General features: G+C 47.6%; 1 protein-coding gene across 6 annotated transcripts in view; it reads right to left on the minus strand.

Moving 5' to 3' along the window:
* RFTN1 (raftlin, lipid raft linker 1) overlaps window positions 1–19626 on the minus strand; it is a 209285-nt gene that overhangs the window by 115145 nt on the left and 74514 nt on the right. For all 6 annotated transcript variants that reach the window (XR_011487442.1, XM_070467017.1, XM_070467015.1 and 3 more), the window contains exon 3: window positions 10828–11014. Coding sequence is in view for 5 of the 6 variants with exons in the window: in XM_070467017.1 (XP_070323118.1) it covers window positions 10828–11014 (187 nt within the window). In the remaining variant the exon portion in view is untranslated. The remainder of the gene's footprint in view (window positions 1–10827; window positions 11015–19626) is intronic.

Below are 19626 nucleotides of genomic sequence, written 5' to 3' on the forward strand. Positions count from 1 at the left end.
TCTCCGCCATTCCAAACGACTTCTGAGAAACACGGGAAACCACTAGTATGCTGTCTCTCAGAGGAGGCAAAAAAATAAATAACATAGAACACGTGGGGAAAGACAGGCAATCCAGGACAGCGATCAGACAGTTTTATCCCAACCTGGGATAAAATCCGACACGTGAAGAGAAAGAAGAATAAGCAGGCAAGCCATTTAGGAGTGTGGATTGGGGGGGGGGGGCTCTCTTTCCCCAAGAGAGTGTGGCTATATGCCGACATATTAGATTGGAAAGTGCAAACACAGTAATTAACAGTGAATCCTGAAACTTCCACACGCAGGAGAAGGGTGTCAGCCTGGAGTGAGAGGAGGAAATAGGAGGAATACATTAAGGAGGTCTGCAGAACGGCCGGACAGCTCTGTGGGGAGCAAGGCAGCAGCCCCTGAGAACTAATCAAGTTCCCGACACCTCAGGAAGCTAGAGAAAGCTGATGAGGATGCTCCCACGCCAGCAATGGGGGGCCGGGGGGGAGCACAGTGAGCAAAGATCGGGGTCCTTCCCAAATCGGAGCCCCAAACGATGACCTCCGCACCAAACAAAGACCTCCTCCCCGCACCAGAGTTAGGAAAAGAACTCCGATCCCCCTTCCTGCATTTCTGCTCTCTGGGAATAAACCAGCAGCTGTGCCCACCCCCCCCCAACAGCAGCACGTGTCAATCACCCCAAGAACAGCGCTACGCGCCCTCCCCACGTGTGATTCTGACAGTCAGACGCTCCAGGCTGAAGCCCAGCTCGCGTGTGAGCGTTTTCTAGGGCGCCTCCCAGAAGGCACCCCTCCCTCCTGTGTATTCCATTTCATTATGAAACCTCTTCCTAGAAGCCCTGTAATTCTCCCAAGAGTCAGAGTAATTGGTAGAAATTAGACACGAAGAGACGCAGGGCCACTTACAGAGGACACTGTCGGCTGTAATTTTTAAAAGAATTTTCTGTTCTGTCCCAACAGGATTCTGTACTTTCCCAATTCTGCCCTTTTCAAACGCCAACGAAAACGTTCACGTTATCTCGTGGGCTATGAACAAAGGCCACCACTGGGCTGCAGCCTGCAGGCCGACAAGGCCAGTGCTTGCCTGCCTTTAAGACCTTACAGCCAAAGACAGACCACAGAGGGGGTCACGGAGACAGAAATGGCTTCATGGGTGGGGGGGGCTCATCTGTCTGCAGCAAAGTCCTGGAGGAAACCCCACCACGTGCGGCTGAAGGCAGGCAGCACGTGGGGTCAGGCTCTGCACCCGGGGCCGGGGAGGGGGCGGCCAGTCAGGGGGCATCACGGCAGACGGCCTGAACTTGGTTACCAGGGGAACCGGCAGCGGGGCAGGCGCCTCGCTGCCCCTCTGAGGGAGACCATCACGGGCCCGGCAGAGGCTAGGGTGTGGGAAGGTCAGTCCCATGAGGCAGGCACGGGTCAGGAAGGGGAGAACTGCATCTTGAGGGCCTGCTCCTATAGTGACGGAAGGCATCTGTACTCCACTTAAGGTCTGCAAAGACTGCCCTTCTTTGAAGGCCACGCTTCGGTTGTTTTTTAAAAACAAACAAAAAAAGTGTGAAAAATAACATATACATACCTTTGTGACAAACCACTGCTATTTGGGCAATAAAAGGATCTTGTGTGTGTGTGTCTGTGTGTGGTTCCATTATTTGGGGTCCACGCTGTGTGGCTATGTTAACAAGATGCACCTCTGGTACCGGTTAAATATGTAAACCAAAGACAAATTCATCTTTCAGTGAACTTATGGTTGTTCAGTGAAAGATACAAACATGGTTTTATTCCACTTGATTCAGAAAAATTCTACTGGGGCCAAACCTACTCAGCACCTGGCACTCTAGTAAGTAAACAAAGGGAATCCAAAGACGAAAGAAGACAGCCAGGAGGAGGGGCGGCGGGCAGACATATGAAAAAGAGTAATAAAGGACTTGGAGGGGTGATGACTGCTGAGTGTGAAAGAACACGCAACTCCAAGGGTGAGTGATGAGCCCTCCCCCACACAGAAATCTTCAAGGCGGCGACAAGGCAGCCGGTGCGGTGGGTCAGGGACACACGATGTTATTTAGAAAGAGACAGGCAACAGTTTAAAAGGAGTTTTCACATAAGAATCCAGACTTCTGGCTTTCCTGCAGAAAGCTGCAAGATCTGGAACTCTGGGCAACAACGGAGCAGAGTTAGGCTCCGGCTCACCCAGGGGTCCCCATGCAGGGAGCCAGGCCCCTGTAGGCACCGGCAATTTTAAGCCCTGTCTTGGAACAAAGGCAGAGTCGTCAAGATTTCAGCGTCCTGACCCAAGAAGGGGAAGCAAGTGGGAAAGCTGAACGCTCTTGAGGCTTGCTTTCCTAGAAACGAAATAGCAAAAAGCCCAAAGGACTGTCTCTATGTGCAACTCCTGACACTCGGCAGCCAGAGCTGGCTCTGTCCCGCTTGTCTGCTGCTCCTAAGTACTTGGGAGAACGGCCTGCTGGTGGGGTTGGACAGGAGAGCCTCCCCAGGCTCCACGCACATGGGCGGTGTGGAAGACAGCAGCTCCGCACGGCTCTCGGCGTGCACTCAGGATCCACTCAGTCATGTTCAACTCTTTCGGGACCCCATGGACTGTACAGTCCATGGAATTCTCCGGGCCAGAATACTGGAGTGGGTAGCCTTTCCCTTCCCCAGGGGGTCTTCCCAACCCAGGGATCAAACTCAGGTCTGCTGCATTGCAGGCGGATTCTTTACCAGCTGAGCCACAAGGGAAGTCCTGGCAAGTCACCAAGTCCCTCCTAAGTACCGCTGGAAGCCTCTGGTCAGACGGTCAGCAGCAGGGGCTCCGTGAGCATCCCAGCAGTGGGCAGGTCCTCACCCCAGCCTCCGAGCTCCCCCGCAGACTCCCCCCAGCTCGGACTTCTCTCCCGGCTCCTGGCTGCCCAGGGGACACCTCCCAGCGGGTGTGTGTGCGGCAACAGCCACAAAGAGGATGCAACCAACTGATGTGTTCGTCTCCTCCCGGGAAGGATGCGCTCCATTTCCCAACCAGGTCCCCTCCACCCCTCCCCCCCCGGTTCTGGGTGTCCCCCAGCTTCTGCAGGCTTCGCTACTGTCTCTGCTTCGGCTGGCTGCGCCCCAGGCCTGCAAGTATCCCGAGGAGCTCCCGGACAATAGCTCCCAGATGCAGGGGCAGGAGAACCAGCGCCCCCACCTCCCGTGGACTCGCCGCTCCCCAGAGGCCCAGCCACGCTCACCAGCTCCCTTCCCTTCCCTGCCTGGGTCCCCATCCCAGAGGGACTCCTCCTGGAAGCACTGACTTAATCACCACTTGCCCCCTCTGGGGTCTGCGGCTGGGAAACCCCACCAGACACGGCCCCTCCCCTGCCCACTGCGCCTTGCCAGTTCCTCCTCCAGCCACCCGCAGCCAAGGGCGCGCTCAGAGGAAGCAGGCGCTCAGAGCCAAGGGCGCACTCAGAGGAAGTGGACGCTCACGGCCAAGGGCGCACTCAGATGAAGCAGGCACTCAGGGCTGGTGCTCTGGGACCACCAGAGGGATGGGGTGGGGAGGGAGGTGGGTGGGGGTTCGGGATGGGGGACACGTGTGCACCCATGGCTGATCCACGTCGATGGATGGCCAAAACGACCACAATATTGTAAAGGAATCGGCCTCTGATTAAAATACATTAATTAATTACAAAGAAAGCAAGCTCACTCAGACTTCGATTCTTCCTCTCCCTCCAGGCTGTCCCTTTCTCCCTAAATGTTAAACCCAGTATTTCCTCCTACAGGACACGAACCCTCACCTCCTTAGCACGACCGACTTTAACCACCCATCACCTCCCACCATCGTGGGCGCTCTGCTCTCTCAGCCCCGGTTTTATTCCCCTTCCAGGCTTCCCCTGCTTTAGACTTTTGAAACCGCAGCAGTTCTAGTAGCTGTGCCTCTAAAACAAAACAAAGACACTTCAGTGGATCTCCACTGACTGCAGTATGAAGTTTGAATTCCTTAGCCCGGCCTCCAGAGGCCCCTGCCCAGGCCCCGCGTTTCCGTGCAGACCTCGTGTTCCAGTCACCCCACGTCATCGCCCCCCCGGGGTCCGCTTCTCCAGGCTCCCCCAGACCCCCGAAGGCCCTTCCCAGCACTGGGGCCCCTGCTCCAATCTGCCCATCCGTCCAGACCCAGAGCACACGGGAGCCACGGGGCCTCCTTGGCTGAAGCCCTTGCGTTAACAAATTCCAGGGCAGAGGTAAGAAATCAAGGCCCACAGATGGAGCTGGGCACCCACACAACGGGCATGGAGACTTTCATCCTCCTAGCGGAGAAGATTCTTGAGAGCTGGGAGCTCTGTTAGAGTTTTCCCTGCACATTCACCTTAGGAAAATCTAACCGAAAGGGCAGAAACATTTACCGCTTAAAACAGTGCCAATTATTCCAGCCAACAGGCGGGTGTGCTCCAGAGTGGACCTGAGTGGGGGTGGGGGCGGGGAGAGGCGGCTCCCCCATCTCAGTTCCCACAAACGCCCCTCTGGGTGTGAGCATCTCACCACCCCGGGTGTGACCCAACGCTCACCATAAACCCAAACCAACTGATTTCCTCCCCACGGGCCTCACTGCTGGAAACACCAATCCGACCTAGTCCTGAAGGAAAGCTTGCCTCGTTGGGCAGAGAGATGCTACAGGATTACATTTCATGGGCAATTAAAGAGATTTTCAAGGGCAGCTTTGATTATATGCGTTTTTCACCCTCCGCCGAGGCTTCAGAATCCCACCCCCGCATTAGCTGCGGCTCCGCTGCGTGCCCCGCTCCGTGGCCCGAAGCCAGAAGGCAGCTGATTAAAGTCAAGAGGGTACATGTGTCCCGCTTCCCCGCACCATATAAGGCATTATTCCAGGGGACCCGGACCCAAGTGCTTCAACCCATTAGCGATGAAAAAAGCACATGGATGACACCCTGAACTGGTTCCGCGTGTGAAAAACGACAGTTCAACGGCTGAAAGACGGCGCAGCGCAAGGCAATTCTGTACTTAACGTCCACAGCCATGAAACGACCTAGAATTAAACCCACACGCACAAAACCTCAGGGTGACATTTTAATAACTGACTGCCCTCGGCCATCAAGTTTTGAGATCTTTGGCAACTTGTTCAGAGGAAAGCTGCCCGGGAAAACATGAAGGACAACTTAAAATGTACTTCGAAATCAAACTGAATGCAACTATATTGTCTGTTACAAACCACCCACTGTTCCCAAGAGCTGAAAGAAGGAAGTGCAGACACTCACTTATCAGGGATCTCATAGTCAGCGACTCCTCCTCAAGTCACTTTCCAAAGTCACCGACTGACTCAATTCAACACACTCAAGATCAGAACAACTGAGTCAGATGTGTGGTTTGACCCGTCATCTTCAAATGAAATGGCAGTTATCAAAATCTTCAGAAGAAACGATCATACAGTTTTTCATGGATTGAAGTTATACTTGTTAAAGTGGCAGAGGGCTTAGAGGAACATTACCACACTATGCTTTGGGAGCAACTAATAATACAGTTCATGGGGTTCTAAAAGACGCTTGCTCCTAGGAAGAAAAGCTATGACCAACCTAGACAGCATATTAAAAAGCAGAGACATTACTTTGCCAACAAAGGTCCATCTAGTCAAAGCTATGGCTTTTCCAGTGGTCATGTATGGATGTGAGAGTTGGATTATAAAGAAAGCTGAGCACTGAAGAATTGATGCTTTTGAACTGTGGTGTTGGAGAAGACTCTTGAGAGTCCCTTGGACTGCATGGAGATCCAACCAGTCCATCCTAAAGGAGATCAGTCCTGGGTGTTCACTGGAAGGACTGATGCTGAAGCTGAAACTCCAATACTTTGGCCACATGGTGTGAATAGCCGACTCACTGGAACAGACTCTGAAGCGGGGAAAGATTGAAGGCAAGAGGAGAAGGGGATGACAGAAGATGAGATGGTTGGATGGCATCACTGACTCAATAGACATGAGTTTGGGTAAATTCGTGGAGTTGGTGATGGACAGGGAGGCCTGGCGTGCTGCAGTCCATGGGGTCGCAAAGAGTTGGACACGACTAGGCGACTGAACTGAATAATACAATTAGGCTGTCAATGATGTCTCGATTTGCTCAAGCCTCACTCGAAAACATTTCATTGTAAGACTTAAATAAACTCTTCCCTCTTCATTCATATTACTATCCAAAAGAAATATTTCCTTCTGAAACATTTCTGCAGTTTTCTTTCTAGCAGGAGGTGAGTTCCCCCTTTTCCAAACTCCCTTGTATGAGGGGCATCTTATTTTCTCAGTTAAACTGCAGGCACCTGGAAGGCTTCCCTGGTGGCTCAGATGATAAAGAATCCACCTGCAATGAGGGAGACCTGGGTTCGATCCCTGGGTTGGGAAGATCCCCTGGAGAAGGGAAAGGACACCCACTCCAGTATTCTTGCCTGGAGAATCCCATGGACAGAGGAGCCTGGTGGGCTACAGGCCATAGGATCTCAAAGAGTCAGACATGACTGAGCAAGTAGGCACACACATACCTGGCCAGCAGGTCTCACTGGCTGAATCCTGCATCCGCATCCTCCCCTTTCTCACCAGGCAGAGTCCCCACGATGATACTCTGCAGACAGCACAAGCTAAATGCTTGCAAATGAATCCATGAGGGAGTGAATGGGTGAATGCAAGCTTCAGTGGTTCTGGGTTTTTTTTCCCCCTGTCTTACTGCAGATTCCAAAGGCCAGTTATTTGCTACAAATTTTATGTTCACCTTTCAACACATTAGGGCTTCCCTTGTGGCTCAGCTGGTAAAGAATCTGCCTGCAATTTGGGAGACCTGGGTTCAATCCCTGAGTTCAGGAAGGTCCCCCAGAGAAGAGAAAGGCTTCCCATTCCACTATTCTAGCCTAGAGAATTCCATGCAGTCCATGGGGTCACAAAGAGTCAGACACGACTGAGCGACTTTCACTTCAACACATTAAGGTTGATATTCCAAGTAGTCACCTCATGATGATTCTTGCCAACAAAGTTGATTTAAGCAGAGAGTAATCTAGAAAGTTTACACACACTCTTTCAATGAAGTCCACTTGGAAAATACTAGTGAGGCATTCACCTGCTCTTTGAGAGCTTATCATTTCACTGATCTGCATCTATAGCCGTCAGGACTTTGGCAGACTTGGCGAAAAAATACCATTAACTGCCCATATTAAAAATTAATTACATAAGATCTCCTTTGCTTCATTTTTACTACTTAAACTTCCAACTGATATGGAAAACGTGCAGCTGGGTTTTGTTTATTTTTCATAGCATGGGGTCTTTTTCCTCATGATGCAAAAACACGGAGTTATTGCATTTGCTAGGGCAGAAAATGCCTAGCCTTTAAAATAGTATAATGACTGCTTCCCACCAATACAAAGTGGAAGTAGGAGAAATTCTCTGGGTCATGTTTTCCAGGAGAATGGCAAATTACCATGGCTGTTACCGAACCTGGCAAATTACCAAGCTTCTGCAACTTCCTTTACAGGGGGAGGAGCGCTTGCAAAGATCTGGCACCAAGATATCCAAGCAATTCTCTCTCTGTATCTGCTTATTAAGGAGCTGAAGTGTTCATTAAAGTCACCCAGGCAGGTGGTCCAGACACTCCGGACTGGAGTGAACTCACACCAAGGAGCACACCATCTCTTTCTTGAAAATCCTCCGTGTCTCCTTCTTAATAGCTTGACCCATTTTCTCTTCTGAAAAGTAAGCGCATTAGCTCAGGGCCTGCCCTCAGGAGGAGGAAAGAACTCCTACCGAACGCCCAGCTTCACCACTGGCTGGTAACAAACTGCTCACAAAGAGGGATCACTTCTTTCTTATTCCTACAGAGCAGCCTTCTCGCCCACCTCATCCAGTCGCACTGAAATTTAGAGTTGGCTCCGGTTTCGCAAATCATTTAGTACAAACCCCACATCGTACCCGCTAGAAAAAGGGGGCTCAGAAAAATCTACTGATGTGTCCTGCACATGTGTCCTGCTCCTCCTACGAGGAGCCAAGTGCAGCGCAGAACACAGTTGCTCCGACCAGGAACCCAGGACTCTTTCTCCCCTTTTCTGGGGCCCAATACTCTCCAGGGAGTCAGGAGGTGCTGGCGAGTGTCAGGTATGAAGTCAGGTGAGGAGGAGTCAGGTCCTCAGGCCCTGGCTATTCTAAGTGTGGTCCATGGACCAAGAGCATCTGCACCACCTGGGAGCGTGTTAGAGATGGGTCCCAGGCCCCACCCCAGACCTTCTGACTCACACTCTGCATCTGAGCAGTATCTGCGGGAGACTCACGGGAGAGACGCCCAAATTTGAGAGGTGCTGCTGCATAGCAGGGGGAAAAAAAAAGCAGACACCTTCACATTAGGATCAAGTTCATTTCTGATCTGCTGACTTCATGCCAAGTCCCGTGTGAGCAGTACCTGTGGCAGAATTACACAGAGGGGCAGTCCTGTGTCCTGACCGAAGTGGACTTGTCCCCTTCACACATCGAGACCAACGCAATGGCCTAAGGATCAGAAACCCTGGAGCCCAGCGAATGCCTTAGGTAACCAGGAAGGCACAAGATAAGCTGCTCTTATTTTGTCTCTTTTCTGAAACTCTGATACGGAGAAAAGGTAGAGCATTGAAATTACCATCATCTAAAAATCAAAGATGCCCCCTTCCGCTTTTTTCATGAAGAGGTCAGCCACAGGAATCCTGGGTCGGGGAAGCAGCAGGCGCCTCACGTCAGGGCTAAGAGCCTGGCAGGGTGCTGGCTGCCGTCTCTGCCTCCTTGATAGCTAGCGACCTCCAGGCCTGCGCCTCAGCTTCCGCATATGCAAACTGTTCCTGTCTCACTGGTAGCTGAGAACAGGTACTACTGTGAGGATGCTCGGATGCTCACAAAGCTGGCACAGAGTGAGCGCCCAATGAACGTGACCTACTGTTACCACGCACGCCTGTGTGTCAGAGGGCCTTAAAACCACTAGGGCTCCCAGAACAATTCCATCTTGTGACCGACCAGATATCGACCCACGGCCGTTCAACACGAAGCGAGCAACACGCAAAAAGAGCAGACGCTGAGACACATTTCGCTCTGCAGAAACCATGGTAATTCTGGGCAGGAGCAGAGGCGGACGCCCCCTTTCACTTCAAATTCTAACACACACTGACACGGGGCTTGATCAGCTGTGAAAAGCTGAAGAACTCTGCTGGCCAGGAAAGAGGGGTGGGTCTCTGTCACACAGCCTCTGGTCCCCCAGCTGGCCCTCCTGAGATCACCAGCCAAAAGTCTGCTCAGCAGGCAAAGCAAGAGAGAAAGACGGACAGCTGTCCTACTGGCTCTTTTTTAAAAACACAGCACAAGCTGTCACTGCCCGCCTAATAACTGGCCAAAAGTCAGATCCGATCTCCTTTGCCAAGCCTTCCATTTTTACTTTCACGAAAGCAGCAGAAATACAATGCGTTTTCGAGCCCATCTTCACTGTTTTGATTTATTCATTTTAAACTGGAGTAGAGTTGATTTACAATGTTGTATCAGTGTCAAGCCTACAGCAAAGTTTTACATATACACGTATATATAAATTCTTTGTATATTCTTTCTCAGATTTCTTCCTTTATAAGCAATTATAAAATCTTGAGTAAAGTTCCCTGTGCTGCCTGTCTATTTTATATGTGAAAGTGAATGTGCTAGTCGCTCAGTCGTGTCTGACTCTTTGTGACCCCATGGACTGTAGCCCACTGGGCTCCTCTATCCATGGAATTCTCCAGGCGAGAAGTCTGGAGTGGGTTGCCATGCCCGACCGAGGGATCAAACCCAGGCTCCTGCATTGCAGGCAGATTCTTTACTGTTAACAGCGACGCAGGAAGCCACATTTTATATACAGAAGTATGTACATGTTAACCCCAAACCCCTAACTTATCCCTCCGTGCCCCTTCATTATTTTTTTAAAAGCATTTAAAATTCATACAGCTCCTTTTGAAAAAAAAAATCTCCACCTCTCCATTTCCTAATTAGACCCAATAAAAGTATAAGAGTGGGCATTACTGGACAAGCCATATTGAAAAACATCAGTCCAAGTCTTGAAAATCCAAATCAAGACCAAATCAATCACAGCATTTAATTCAAGTGAATTTTGTGTTTCCTCCCAAGGGACTGATAGAATGTACTGACAGAATGTTCAAGTATTTTTAGAGTTTGGGGGAAGACATAAAATTTGCATACAGTCTTTAACCAAAATGAGTGTGTTCTCCAGCCATGCTTTTCAGATTAATAGTATTATACTTTTACTAGCTGCTTCATTTTAGGAGCACACATCCTCAAGGAGACACTTTTCTAGCTGAGTGTAATCCAGTCAATTAAAAGAAGAAAAGGCTGTAAAATGAATTCTCTACCTATGTCTCCTGGTGTGGACAGCTGCAGGACACTATGAAACTCTTCAGTTTTCTAATGTCTGGTCTTAACTCGTCAGAGGGCAGAGGCCCTGGAAACAGAGGTAAACTCCAAGCAGACACGTGTGGGGCTTAGTCACTTAGCTGTGTCTGACTCTTTGCAACCCCATGGACTGTAGCCCACCAGGCTTCTCCGTCCATGGGATTCTCCAGGCAAGAATACTAGAGTGGGCTGCCATGCCCTCCTCCAGGGGATCTTCCTGACCCAGACATTGACCTGGGTCTCCCGAATTGCAGGCGGATTCTTTACTGTCTCAGGCACCAGGGCAGCTGCCCAAACACACACGCCCCCACCCTAACCCTTTCCCATCCCCTCCTCCATCCAACGCACTCCCAAGCACCTGGTGATGCTATGGCGAGCACCCTCCCTCAGGGGGCTTACCTGTCGGTCTTCTTGATCAAGATGGCCCTGAAGATGTGCTCGAGGGGCGTCTTCTCCCTCTCGGGGGTCGGCTGCACGAAGGGGTGCAGGGCCGCCAGCGAGAAGCCCTGCTGGTACAGCTCCAGCAGCTGGGCGGGCAGGTCGAGGAGGGAGGCCAGCCTCACGGCGGAGGCTCTTGGGAGCTCAGCTGCAGGAGAGAGAGGGGGGAGGCCCGTCAGAGACCCACCGACCTGGCTACCCCGTCCCACCCACACCCCGCACCACTCAGCCCAGCAGAAAATCTCCAGGTCACCTCCCACTCAAGAGCCTGTCCCCTTCTCAACTACCGTCTTCAGGGAAACCTACAAACAGCTGGTTAATTTCAAACTCATCCATAGGCACTGACGACTGGATAGTTTCAATCTAGAGCCTCACTCCTTGGAAGAAAAGCTATGACCAACCTAGACAGCATGTTAAAAAGCAGAGACATTTCTTTGCCAACAAAGGTCCGTCTAGTCAAGACTATGGTTTTTCCAGTGGTCATGTGTGGATGCGAGAGTTGGACTGTGAGGAAAGCGGAGCTCCGAAGAATTGGTGCTTTTGAACTGTGTTGTTGGAGAAGACTCTTAAGAGTCCCTTGGACTGCAAGGAGATCCAGCCAGTCCATCCTAAAGGAGATCAGTCCTGAATATTCATTGGAAGGACTGATGTTGAAGCTGAAACTCCAATACTTTGGCCACCTGATGCGAAGAGCTGACTCACTGGAAAAGACCCTGATGCTGGGAAACATTGAAGGTGGGAGGAGAAGGGGACGACAGAGGATGAGATGGTTGGATGGCATCACCGACTCAGTGGGCATGAGTTTGAGTAAATTCCAGGAGTTGGTGATGGACAGGGAGGCCTGGCGTGCTGTAGTCCATGGGGTCGCAAAGAGTCGGACACGACTGAGTGACTGAACTGAACTGAATTTAGAGCCAAACTTCCCAGAGATCACACTGGAAAAGTCACTTCCACCCCCTCAAAACATAAGAAAGAAGGAAAAGAAGGAGGAGGAGGATCAGAAGACGATGACAGCTGCACACAAATATAAAACTGCTATGGAGCAAAAAGCAGGAGCAAAACAAAGTCCAAAGACAAACTGGAACATTGATAAGCCACTTAATATGAAGGGGTTATTTCCTTAATTTGAAAAACAATAAAAAAAAGAAAAAACATAGGCAAAGTATATGAACAGGTAATTGTCTAAAAAGCATAAAAGGGTAATCACTATTTGAAAGGACACTCAAATTAACTCAAGATTAGAGTTTTGCGTATCAAAATAAATGTTTTTCACCTACTGAATGATTTTAAAATCTTTTTGAGAAGAGCAGACAACATTCAAAAGCTAACAGATTCAAGTGAAAAGTGTACATCCCTGCCCAATCTCCATGTCTTAGATTTTTTTTTTTCTCTAGAGGCAATCAATACTATCCATTTTTTGGTATACATGTTAACAATCACTAAATTTGTACACAAGTAAATAAGTTTATGTATCTCATTTTTTTACACAAATGGTAGAATAATGTTTACAATCCAACTTTTTATCCACTTTTACCAACTGTGCTAGTCGCTCAGTCCTGCCTGACTCTTTGTGACCCCATGGACTGTGGCCTGCCAGGCTCCTCTGTCCATGGGGATTCTCCAGGAAAGAACACTGGAGTGGGCTGCCATGCCCTCCTCCAGGGGATCTTCCTGACCCAGGGATCAGAGCTGCATCTCTTAACATCTCCTGCTTTTGCAGGTGGGTCCCTGACCATTAGTGCCTGGGAAGCCCATTTCTTTCCCCATGCCCTGGGTATTGTCACAGTGAAGAAATGATTCCTAGAAGGTGGTAATTTATATTTCTCTTGTTATGTAATTTGTAATTTTTTCATACTAAACATTTCACGTTTAAATGCTATTTATGTTGTCTTTTCTGTTAATTCATAATTTTTGCCTAGTTGTCAACTGGGTTATTGACCTATTGGTTTGTAATTCTTAATATATTAGGAAATCCAGTTCTTATATGTGATAACAGTTGTAAATACCTCTCAATTCGTTTGTCTTTCGACTTTGCATAACATGAGTTTTGCCATGAAGAATTTTTTTTTTTTTTAATGAAGTTGAACTCGTCAATCTTGCCTTCAGGAGCTTCTAAGTTTTAGGTCATAGAACAAACCTGTATTATAAAACAATTCTCTGCTGAATTCCTACAGCCATATTTCATTTCTTACATGTGAATCTTTGCTCCATTAGGAATTTGTGAAATATGAATTCAACATTTCCCATCCACTCCCAGTTTATCTGTTTTTTCCTGATTTGAGATGTTGTCTTTATCATATATTATATTCCTAAGTATATTTAAGTCTATACCCACGATCCATTAATCTATTCTTATAATTTTTATATTATGTTTTATATAAATATTATATACGTTTTAAAAATTTTATATTATGTTTTAAACTCTGGTCACATTATTTTCTGAATTTTCCTATCTTCCTGTTTGTTTTCTGAATCTTTCTGTTTATTTGTTTTTCCAAGTGGTCTTTAAAATAAGCTCATCAAATTACCCCTCAAAAAAAATCTTGCTGCTATTTTTATCAGATCATGTTCAAATTACAGCTGAGAGAGAATGGACTTTCTTCTTTTTATTCATTTTTAATTGAAAAACAGTTAATTTACAACATTTTGTTAGTTTTAGGTGTATAGAAAAGTGATTCAGTTGTACATATCTCTATATATCTGTTCTTTTTCAAATTCTGTCTCATTACAGGTTATTACACGATCCTGAATACAGTTCCCCGTGCCGCACAGTAGGTCCCTGTTGATGTATTTTACATATAGCAGTTTGATATATTAATCTCAAATTCCTAACCTATCACTCTCCCCTCAGACAATTTGATTTTCTTTTTAATCCATAGGAACTGGAAATTGAAGCCAACCAATATTTTACAGAAAGTTAACAATGTCAACATGCCGAGAATGGATATTTTCATCATGCTACAAGTTTCTATCCAAGAACATGGCATGACTTTCATTTATTCAAGACTTTTTGGGGGTCCCTCAGATGCATATTACAATTTTTTTCACATAGATACCACATACTTATGAAGTCTCTTCTAGTTATTTTATATTTTATTGCTATTTGAATAGATTTGTTTCTCCTTTTCATTCTGTGATATTCATCATGGGCAAGGATGTTGGGGAAACAGTCTCGCTCATCGTGGCCGAAAGGGGAGAACCTGTGTGGAGGGTCGTGTGGTGTCTGCCTTCAATCTTAAAAATGCATTCACCGTTCGTCCAACAACCTCACCACTGGGTATTATGCCTATGGTGGACACATAAATGTGTCTCGAGAAACATGGGCAAAGATGCTCACCACAGGATTACTGCAAAAACTAAGAGTCAAAGCGCTCTTCATTGTAGGGCGAGCTCAACACTGGGGACACCCCAGTGATGAATCCTATGAGCCGTTAAGAAGATTACATGCTAATGAAAATGTGTCTGAGATCCACGACTAAGTTAAGAGACAAGGGGTCTAGCAGTATTTATCATAGGATACTAACATATAAAAAAAATGAGAGAATAGATAGAGATGAATAAAAATGTCTTTTTCTGGAAGAAATCACAAAAACATCAATACTGGAGAGACTGAAGTAGGGAGGGGAGGATGGAAAGGTAGATTTTACTTTATTTTGTACGTTCAACACTATTACCATCCACAGCAATCGTTTGGGTGGAGGGCTTAGCAGACATTTTAATTTTCTTTTTTATACACAAAAATATTATTTAAAATTTTTATGTATTTTAAAATATAACCTGTTACTTTAAAAAACAAACTAAAGATGAAATCTAAGGCTACTTAAGAATGCACTTAAAGTCAGACACTATAGTTCTCATTCCACACATCACACACGAAATTTATAGGAAAAGAAAATCTATAGCAATGGTTTGCTAAGTCACTTCAGTCGTGTCCGACTCTGTGTGACCCCATCCCTGGGATTCTCCAGGCAAGAACACGGGATTGGGTTGCCACTTCCTTCTCCAATGCATAAAAGTGAAAAGTGAAAGTGAAGTCGGTCAGTCGTGTCCGACTCTTCGAGACCCCATGGACTGCAGCCCACTAGGCTCCTCCGTCCATGGGATTTTCCAGGCAAGGATACTGGAGTGGGCTGCCATTTCCTCCTCCAAAGGGATCTTCTCAACCCAGGAATTGAATCGGGGTCTCCTACATTGCAGGCAGATTCTTCACCTTCTGAGCCACCTTTCTGGAGGGTAATTTTATTATATCCATCAAACCTAAAAATACCATACAGCAAGGAGACCACCCTCCTCTTTGAAGAAACTGTACATAAAGAGTATCTGTGAGTCATCAAAGATGAGACCTTAACGTCAGTCTCTACAGGTTGGTATTTGGTAAATGTTTCAAGTATCTCAGACTCTTTCTGCAATGATAAAGTAAGCCTGAACCAAAATGTTGATAATTTGTATGTGTCTCCTCTTACACATCATCCTATAATTAAAAAATAAATAAATAAGAGCAGTCGATGCACTTAGACGCCTTGGGATTCTAGGATCAGCTACGCTCCTCACTGGCCTCAACCCCAGACGTGTGAATGGTCAGTTTCTGCTTATAAAACGGAGATTACTTCTATCACAGAATCAATGTAAGAATCACATGGGATGATGCACATGTAATTGGTGAAGCTCAAGACAGCCGAGCCCAGTGGTGCGGGGAGCGATGAACAGACAGCTGGCCACGGGGCCGGGTTGGCTGCAGACGTTGACGGTTCAGCCCTGGGACCCCGAACCTCCCCAACACCCCCACACCCCTTCACCTCCACCCTCCAAACCAGGGCACTAAAAGTATTAGATAATCAACCACTTTACAGCTAAATGCTTCCTGAATAAAACATAACACCTTTTAAATTTTTATCTCCAAATCTAAAGATGCATCTGCTGTCAAAACTCAGGATTTTATGGTTTTAATTTTTGGTATGCATGCTGTCAAAGTAAGTTGATCTTCATGGTTAAAAAACAAATAAAAATGAATCTAAACCATCTTATAGCAATAAAAAAAGGCCCCTATTTTAAACAGGATTAAACGCCTTAATTCTGTGTTTCTTTTTGAACCTTAACCTTAAAAAAAAAAAAAAAAAGCCCTGTTCCTATAAAGTGACCAATTCCCCATTATTATTACTGGGAAAACAAATGAAAGATTGACTTATGTGTTTGGATGAACATACCAAACGTGGCCTCTTGGTCTATTTTTCTCACCCCTCCCACCAGAATAACCTCTCCACTATTTTTCTTTTGTAATATTTGCCTGATTTCGTTTACAAATTACATAACCTCAGGCGACTCATGTAATTCCCACCCTGTCTCTTGGGTTCCTCCTTTTGAAAATAAAGATCCCTGACAGGCCATTCCTTTCAGAGTGTCCAACTTTCAAATGCAACGATATCATTATTTCAAGCTGGAGACTACGCTGTAAGTTTCTAACTAGAAAGTGACATTGGAGAATAGAATAAATATTTCCAACGTGAACTGAAAGGGTCCTCCTAACCAGAGCCAAAATGAGAACAACCACACGGGCGGGCGGGTGGAGAGACAGAAAGATGGGGGAAAAGAACCTGTTGCTGGCGTGGCCGGGTGAAACTCACCACCGAAGGCCTTCCCTGGTGGCCTGGTGGTTATGGGTCCGTGGGCCCACGCAGGGGACACGGGTTCCATCCCTGCTCCAGGAAGATCCCGCATGCGTCGGAGCAACTAAGTCCACATGTCCCAACTACCGAGCCTGCGCCCTCCAGCCAGGGAGCTGTGACCACCGAAACCCAAGCACCCCAGAGCCGGCGCTCCGCAACACGCCGAGTCACCGCAACGAGAAGCCGCGCACCACAACGCCAGAGGAGCCCTGCTCGCCATCCCTGGAGGAGGCCCACGCACAGCCACGGAGACTCAGTGCAGCCTGAGATATCCAAAAACCTCACTGCTGAAGGGAAGAGCCCCGATGGGACTGTCTTGGCCAGTGTGACTCTCCGGGCTAGGACCCACTCGAAGGTCAGACTTTCCTCTCCGCTTTCTAAACAGCCCTGTTTCATAGACTTCACCAACAGCGATCGGTCTGCAAGCCGGGGTCCCGTGCTCGGGAAGCCGACTCCATGCCACATGGGGCCTCGTCCCTCCGCCGTGCAGAAGCCCAGTTCTCCAGCCCGGGCAGGGGCTGGGTCTCATCCCGTGACTTGCAGAGGGCCTGGGACAGACCCAAGGCCAGGATCTGAGGCCCCCGGGGTCTGATGGATAGGGTAAGCAGAGACAGAGCCAGGAATGACAAGGAGGTGGAAGTCCCACCTCACCAGGAGAGGGAATCCCACCTGTCCTTCCAGTCAGATTGTTACCAAGGGGTTTGGGGGGTCCAATGGTGCCAGAACTTCTCTAATTCTTACCCCCAAGAACTCAAAATTCTTGACCTTTGTAGAAGCTCTCCTAATCCCAAAGCTTTGGCAAGTAAGTCCCATTTCATCTTCAACCCCACATGGCCTGCCTGGTCGCTCAGAGGGTAAAGGATCTCCATGCAAGGCAGGAGACCCAGGTTCAATCCCTGGGTTGGGAGCATATTCCGGAGAAGGAAATGGTCACCCACTCCAGTATTCTTGCCTGGAGATTTCCAGGGATAGAGGAGCCTGGCGAGCTACAGGCCATGGGGTCACACAGAGTCAGACAAGACTGAGCGACTAACACACACGGTCCAAAGCCAAGACCTGGTAGGTTGTGGAGTCTGGCTGGGGCATTTGATGAACACAGGAGGACGGATGCCCCCTACCTCCTTCTCATCCCAGACGGTGACACTGCCAAGGGGTGACCGCGGGTTCGATCCCTGGGTCAGGAAGATCCCCTGGAGAAGGAAATGGCAGTCCACTCCAGTACTCTTGCCTGGAAAATCCCATGGACGGAGGATCCTGGTAGGCTACAGTCCATGGGGTCGCAAAGAGTCGGACACGACTGAGCAACTTCACTTTTCTCTTATAGGTTATTACAAAGTATTGAGTATACTTCCCTGTGCTATATAGTAGGTCCTTGTAGGTAAGCTATTTTGTATGTAGTAGTGTGTATATGTTAATCCCCAATTCCTCCCTTTTCTATACTGATGTAGATATGAACAAAGAGGTGAGGAACATATAACTACATTTCAAATCCCTTGGAAACCTTTGCTTTGTCCTCATTCAATTACCAATAAGAGGCTTTTTTAAAAATCAAAACTGCTGGAAAGGTATTTTGGGTAACATGAGAGTCCAAAGGTCTTTTGAAATACTGTTTTGCTCTTCAGTGTTTAGAACATAATTCCGTATGAATAAATACACCATTATTCCAGGAGTTTTTTTCTTTTTTTTTAAAAGAAAGGAATGAAACAGGGGGAAAAGCATAATCCACAAAACCACATATTTCTTAACACTCCTGGGATAAAGTAGATTGCTTTTGCTATGACTATGTTTGTTTAACAAAAACATTCTGCAGCCCCACTGGCTCCCTGGAAACGAGGCCTTTCAGACGTCTGCAGAAGAGCCAAAGCGATGCTGCTGCTGCTTCAAATTTCCTTATGGGGAAGGAAGGATCCTCTGGAGGAGGATGGCCACCCACTCCAGTGTTCTTGCCTGGAGAATCCCATGGACAGAGGAGCCTGGCGGGCTACAGTCCATGGGGTCGCAAAGAGTCGGACACGACTGAAGTGACTCAGCACACACACACACACACACACCAGCTTCCAACACAAGAAAGAAAGCGTGTGCACAATGACCAATGACCTCACATCTCACTTAAGTCTCTGCAGCAGGCCAGCCACACCCAGCTGCAACAGCCCCCACGACTGTGCCCAGCGATCGTTGTGCTTTAACCCGATTACTCAAAGTCTGACTTTGCTTTTCTAATTACATCCACTAATGGATCTGTCAGTACCAGGAGCCCAACACGAGAGACAGACACCATCTCCCGAGGGTCAGTGCCGCTCAGGTGAGGCTGATAACGATGCTGTTCAACCAAATCCTTTTTTCCCTCTAAGTTCCTTGAAGGCCACCATTTCTGTAATATCAATCTGCCTCGCTTTGCAGTAGAACCAATTCAACAAAACACAAAAGTCAATCACCGCTCGATGTGGGGTTTTTCACACATTCGAGTTTTAAGACAAGGTTTGCAGTCCATGTCTTTGGTATCATTTCTAAATCTGGGGCATAAAACATCCATCTTAGGGTCTTCAAATTCAAAGTTTTGTCAACTTTTTATCCACAAATTCCTGTTTCTGAAACAAAGCAAAACAAAAAGAAATAACACACTCCAGACTCAGAAGACCACACCATCAAAACACTATTTATTCTTTTATGTTCTGTTAATTGGACTGAAATTCACTTAACATAAAGTCACTCATTTAAAGTGAAAGAGTCGGGGCATTTAAATATATTTACAATGTTCTAGGACCATCGCCTGTATCTAGTTCTGAAATGAGGCAACTGAAAGTCCATTAAGCACTTATCCACCATTCCTCTCTCCCCTGGCCCCAGGCAATCAGCAACATGCTTTGTAAAACACAATTCTTAACACCTTAACTGTATCACAGATAAACTCAAGAGGGAAATCTCAGTAGGACTAAAAGCACTTCTTCAAGCTTTCAGGAACCTAGGATTCTACAGGTCAACCAGCAATAACTGACAAACAGATGCACACCAAAGGGTTCTGAGATGGGGTCACCAGTCCACAAATGGTTACGAATCCCCCATGCAGGAGACAGGGGTTCGACCCCTGGTCCGGGAG

Source organism: Odocoileus virginianus, chromosome 4, assembly GCF_023699985.2.
Source record: "Odocoileus virginianus isolate 20LAN1187 ecotype Illinois chromosome 4, Ovbor_1.2, whole genome shotgun sequence".
In the NCBI taxonomy this organism is placed as follows: domain Eukaryota; kingdom Metazoa; phylum Chordata; class Mammalia; order Artiodactyla; family Cervidae; genus Odocoileus; species Odocoileus virginianus.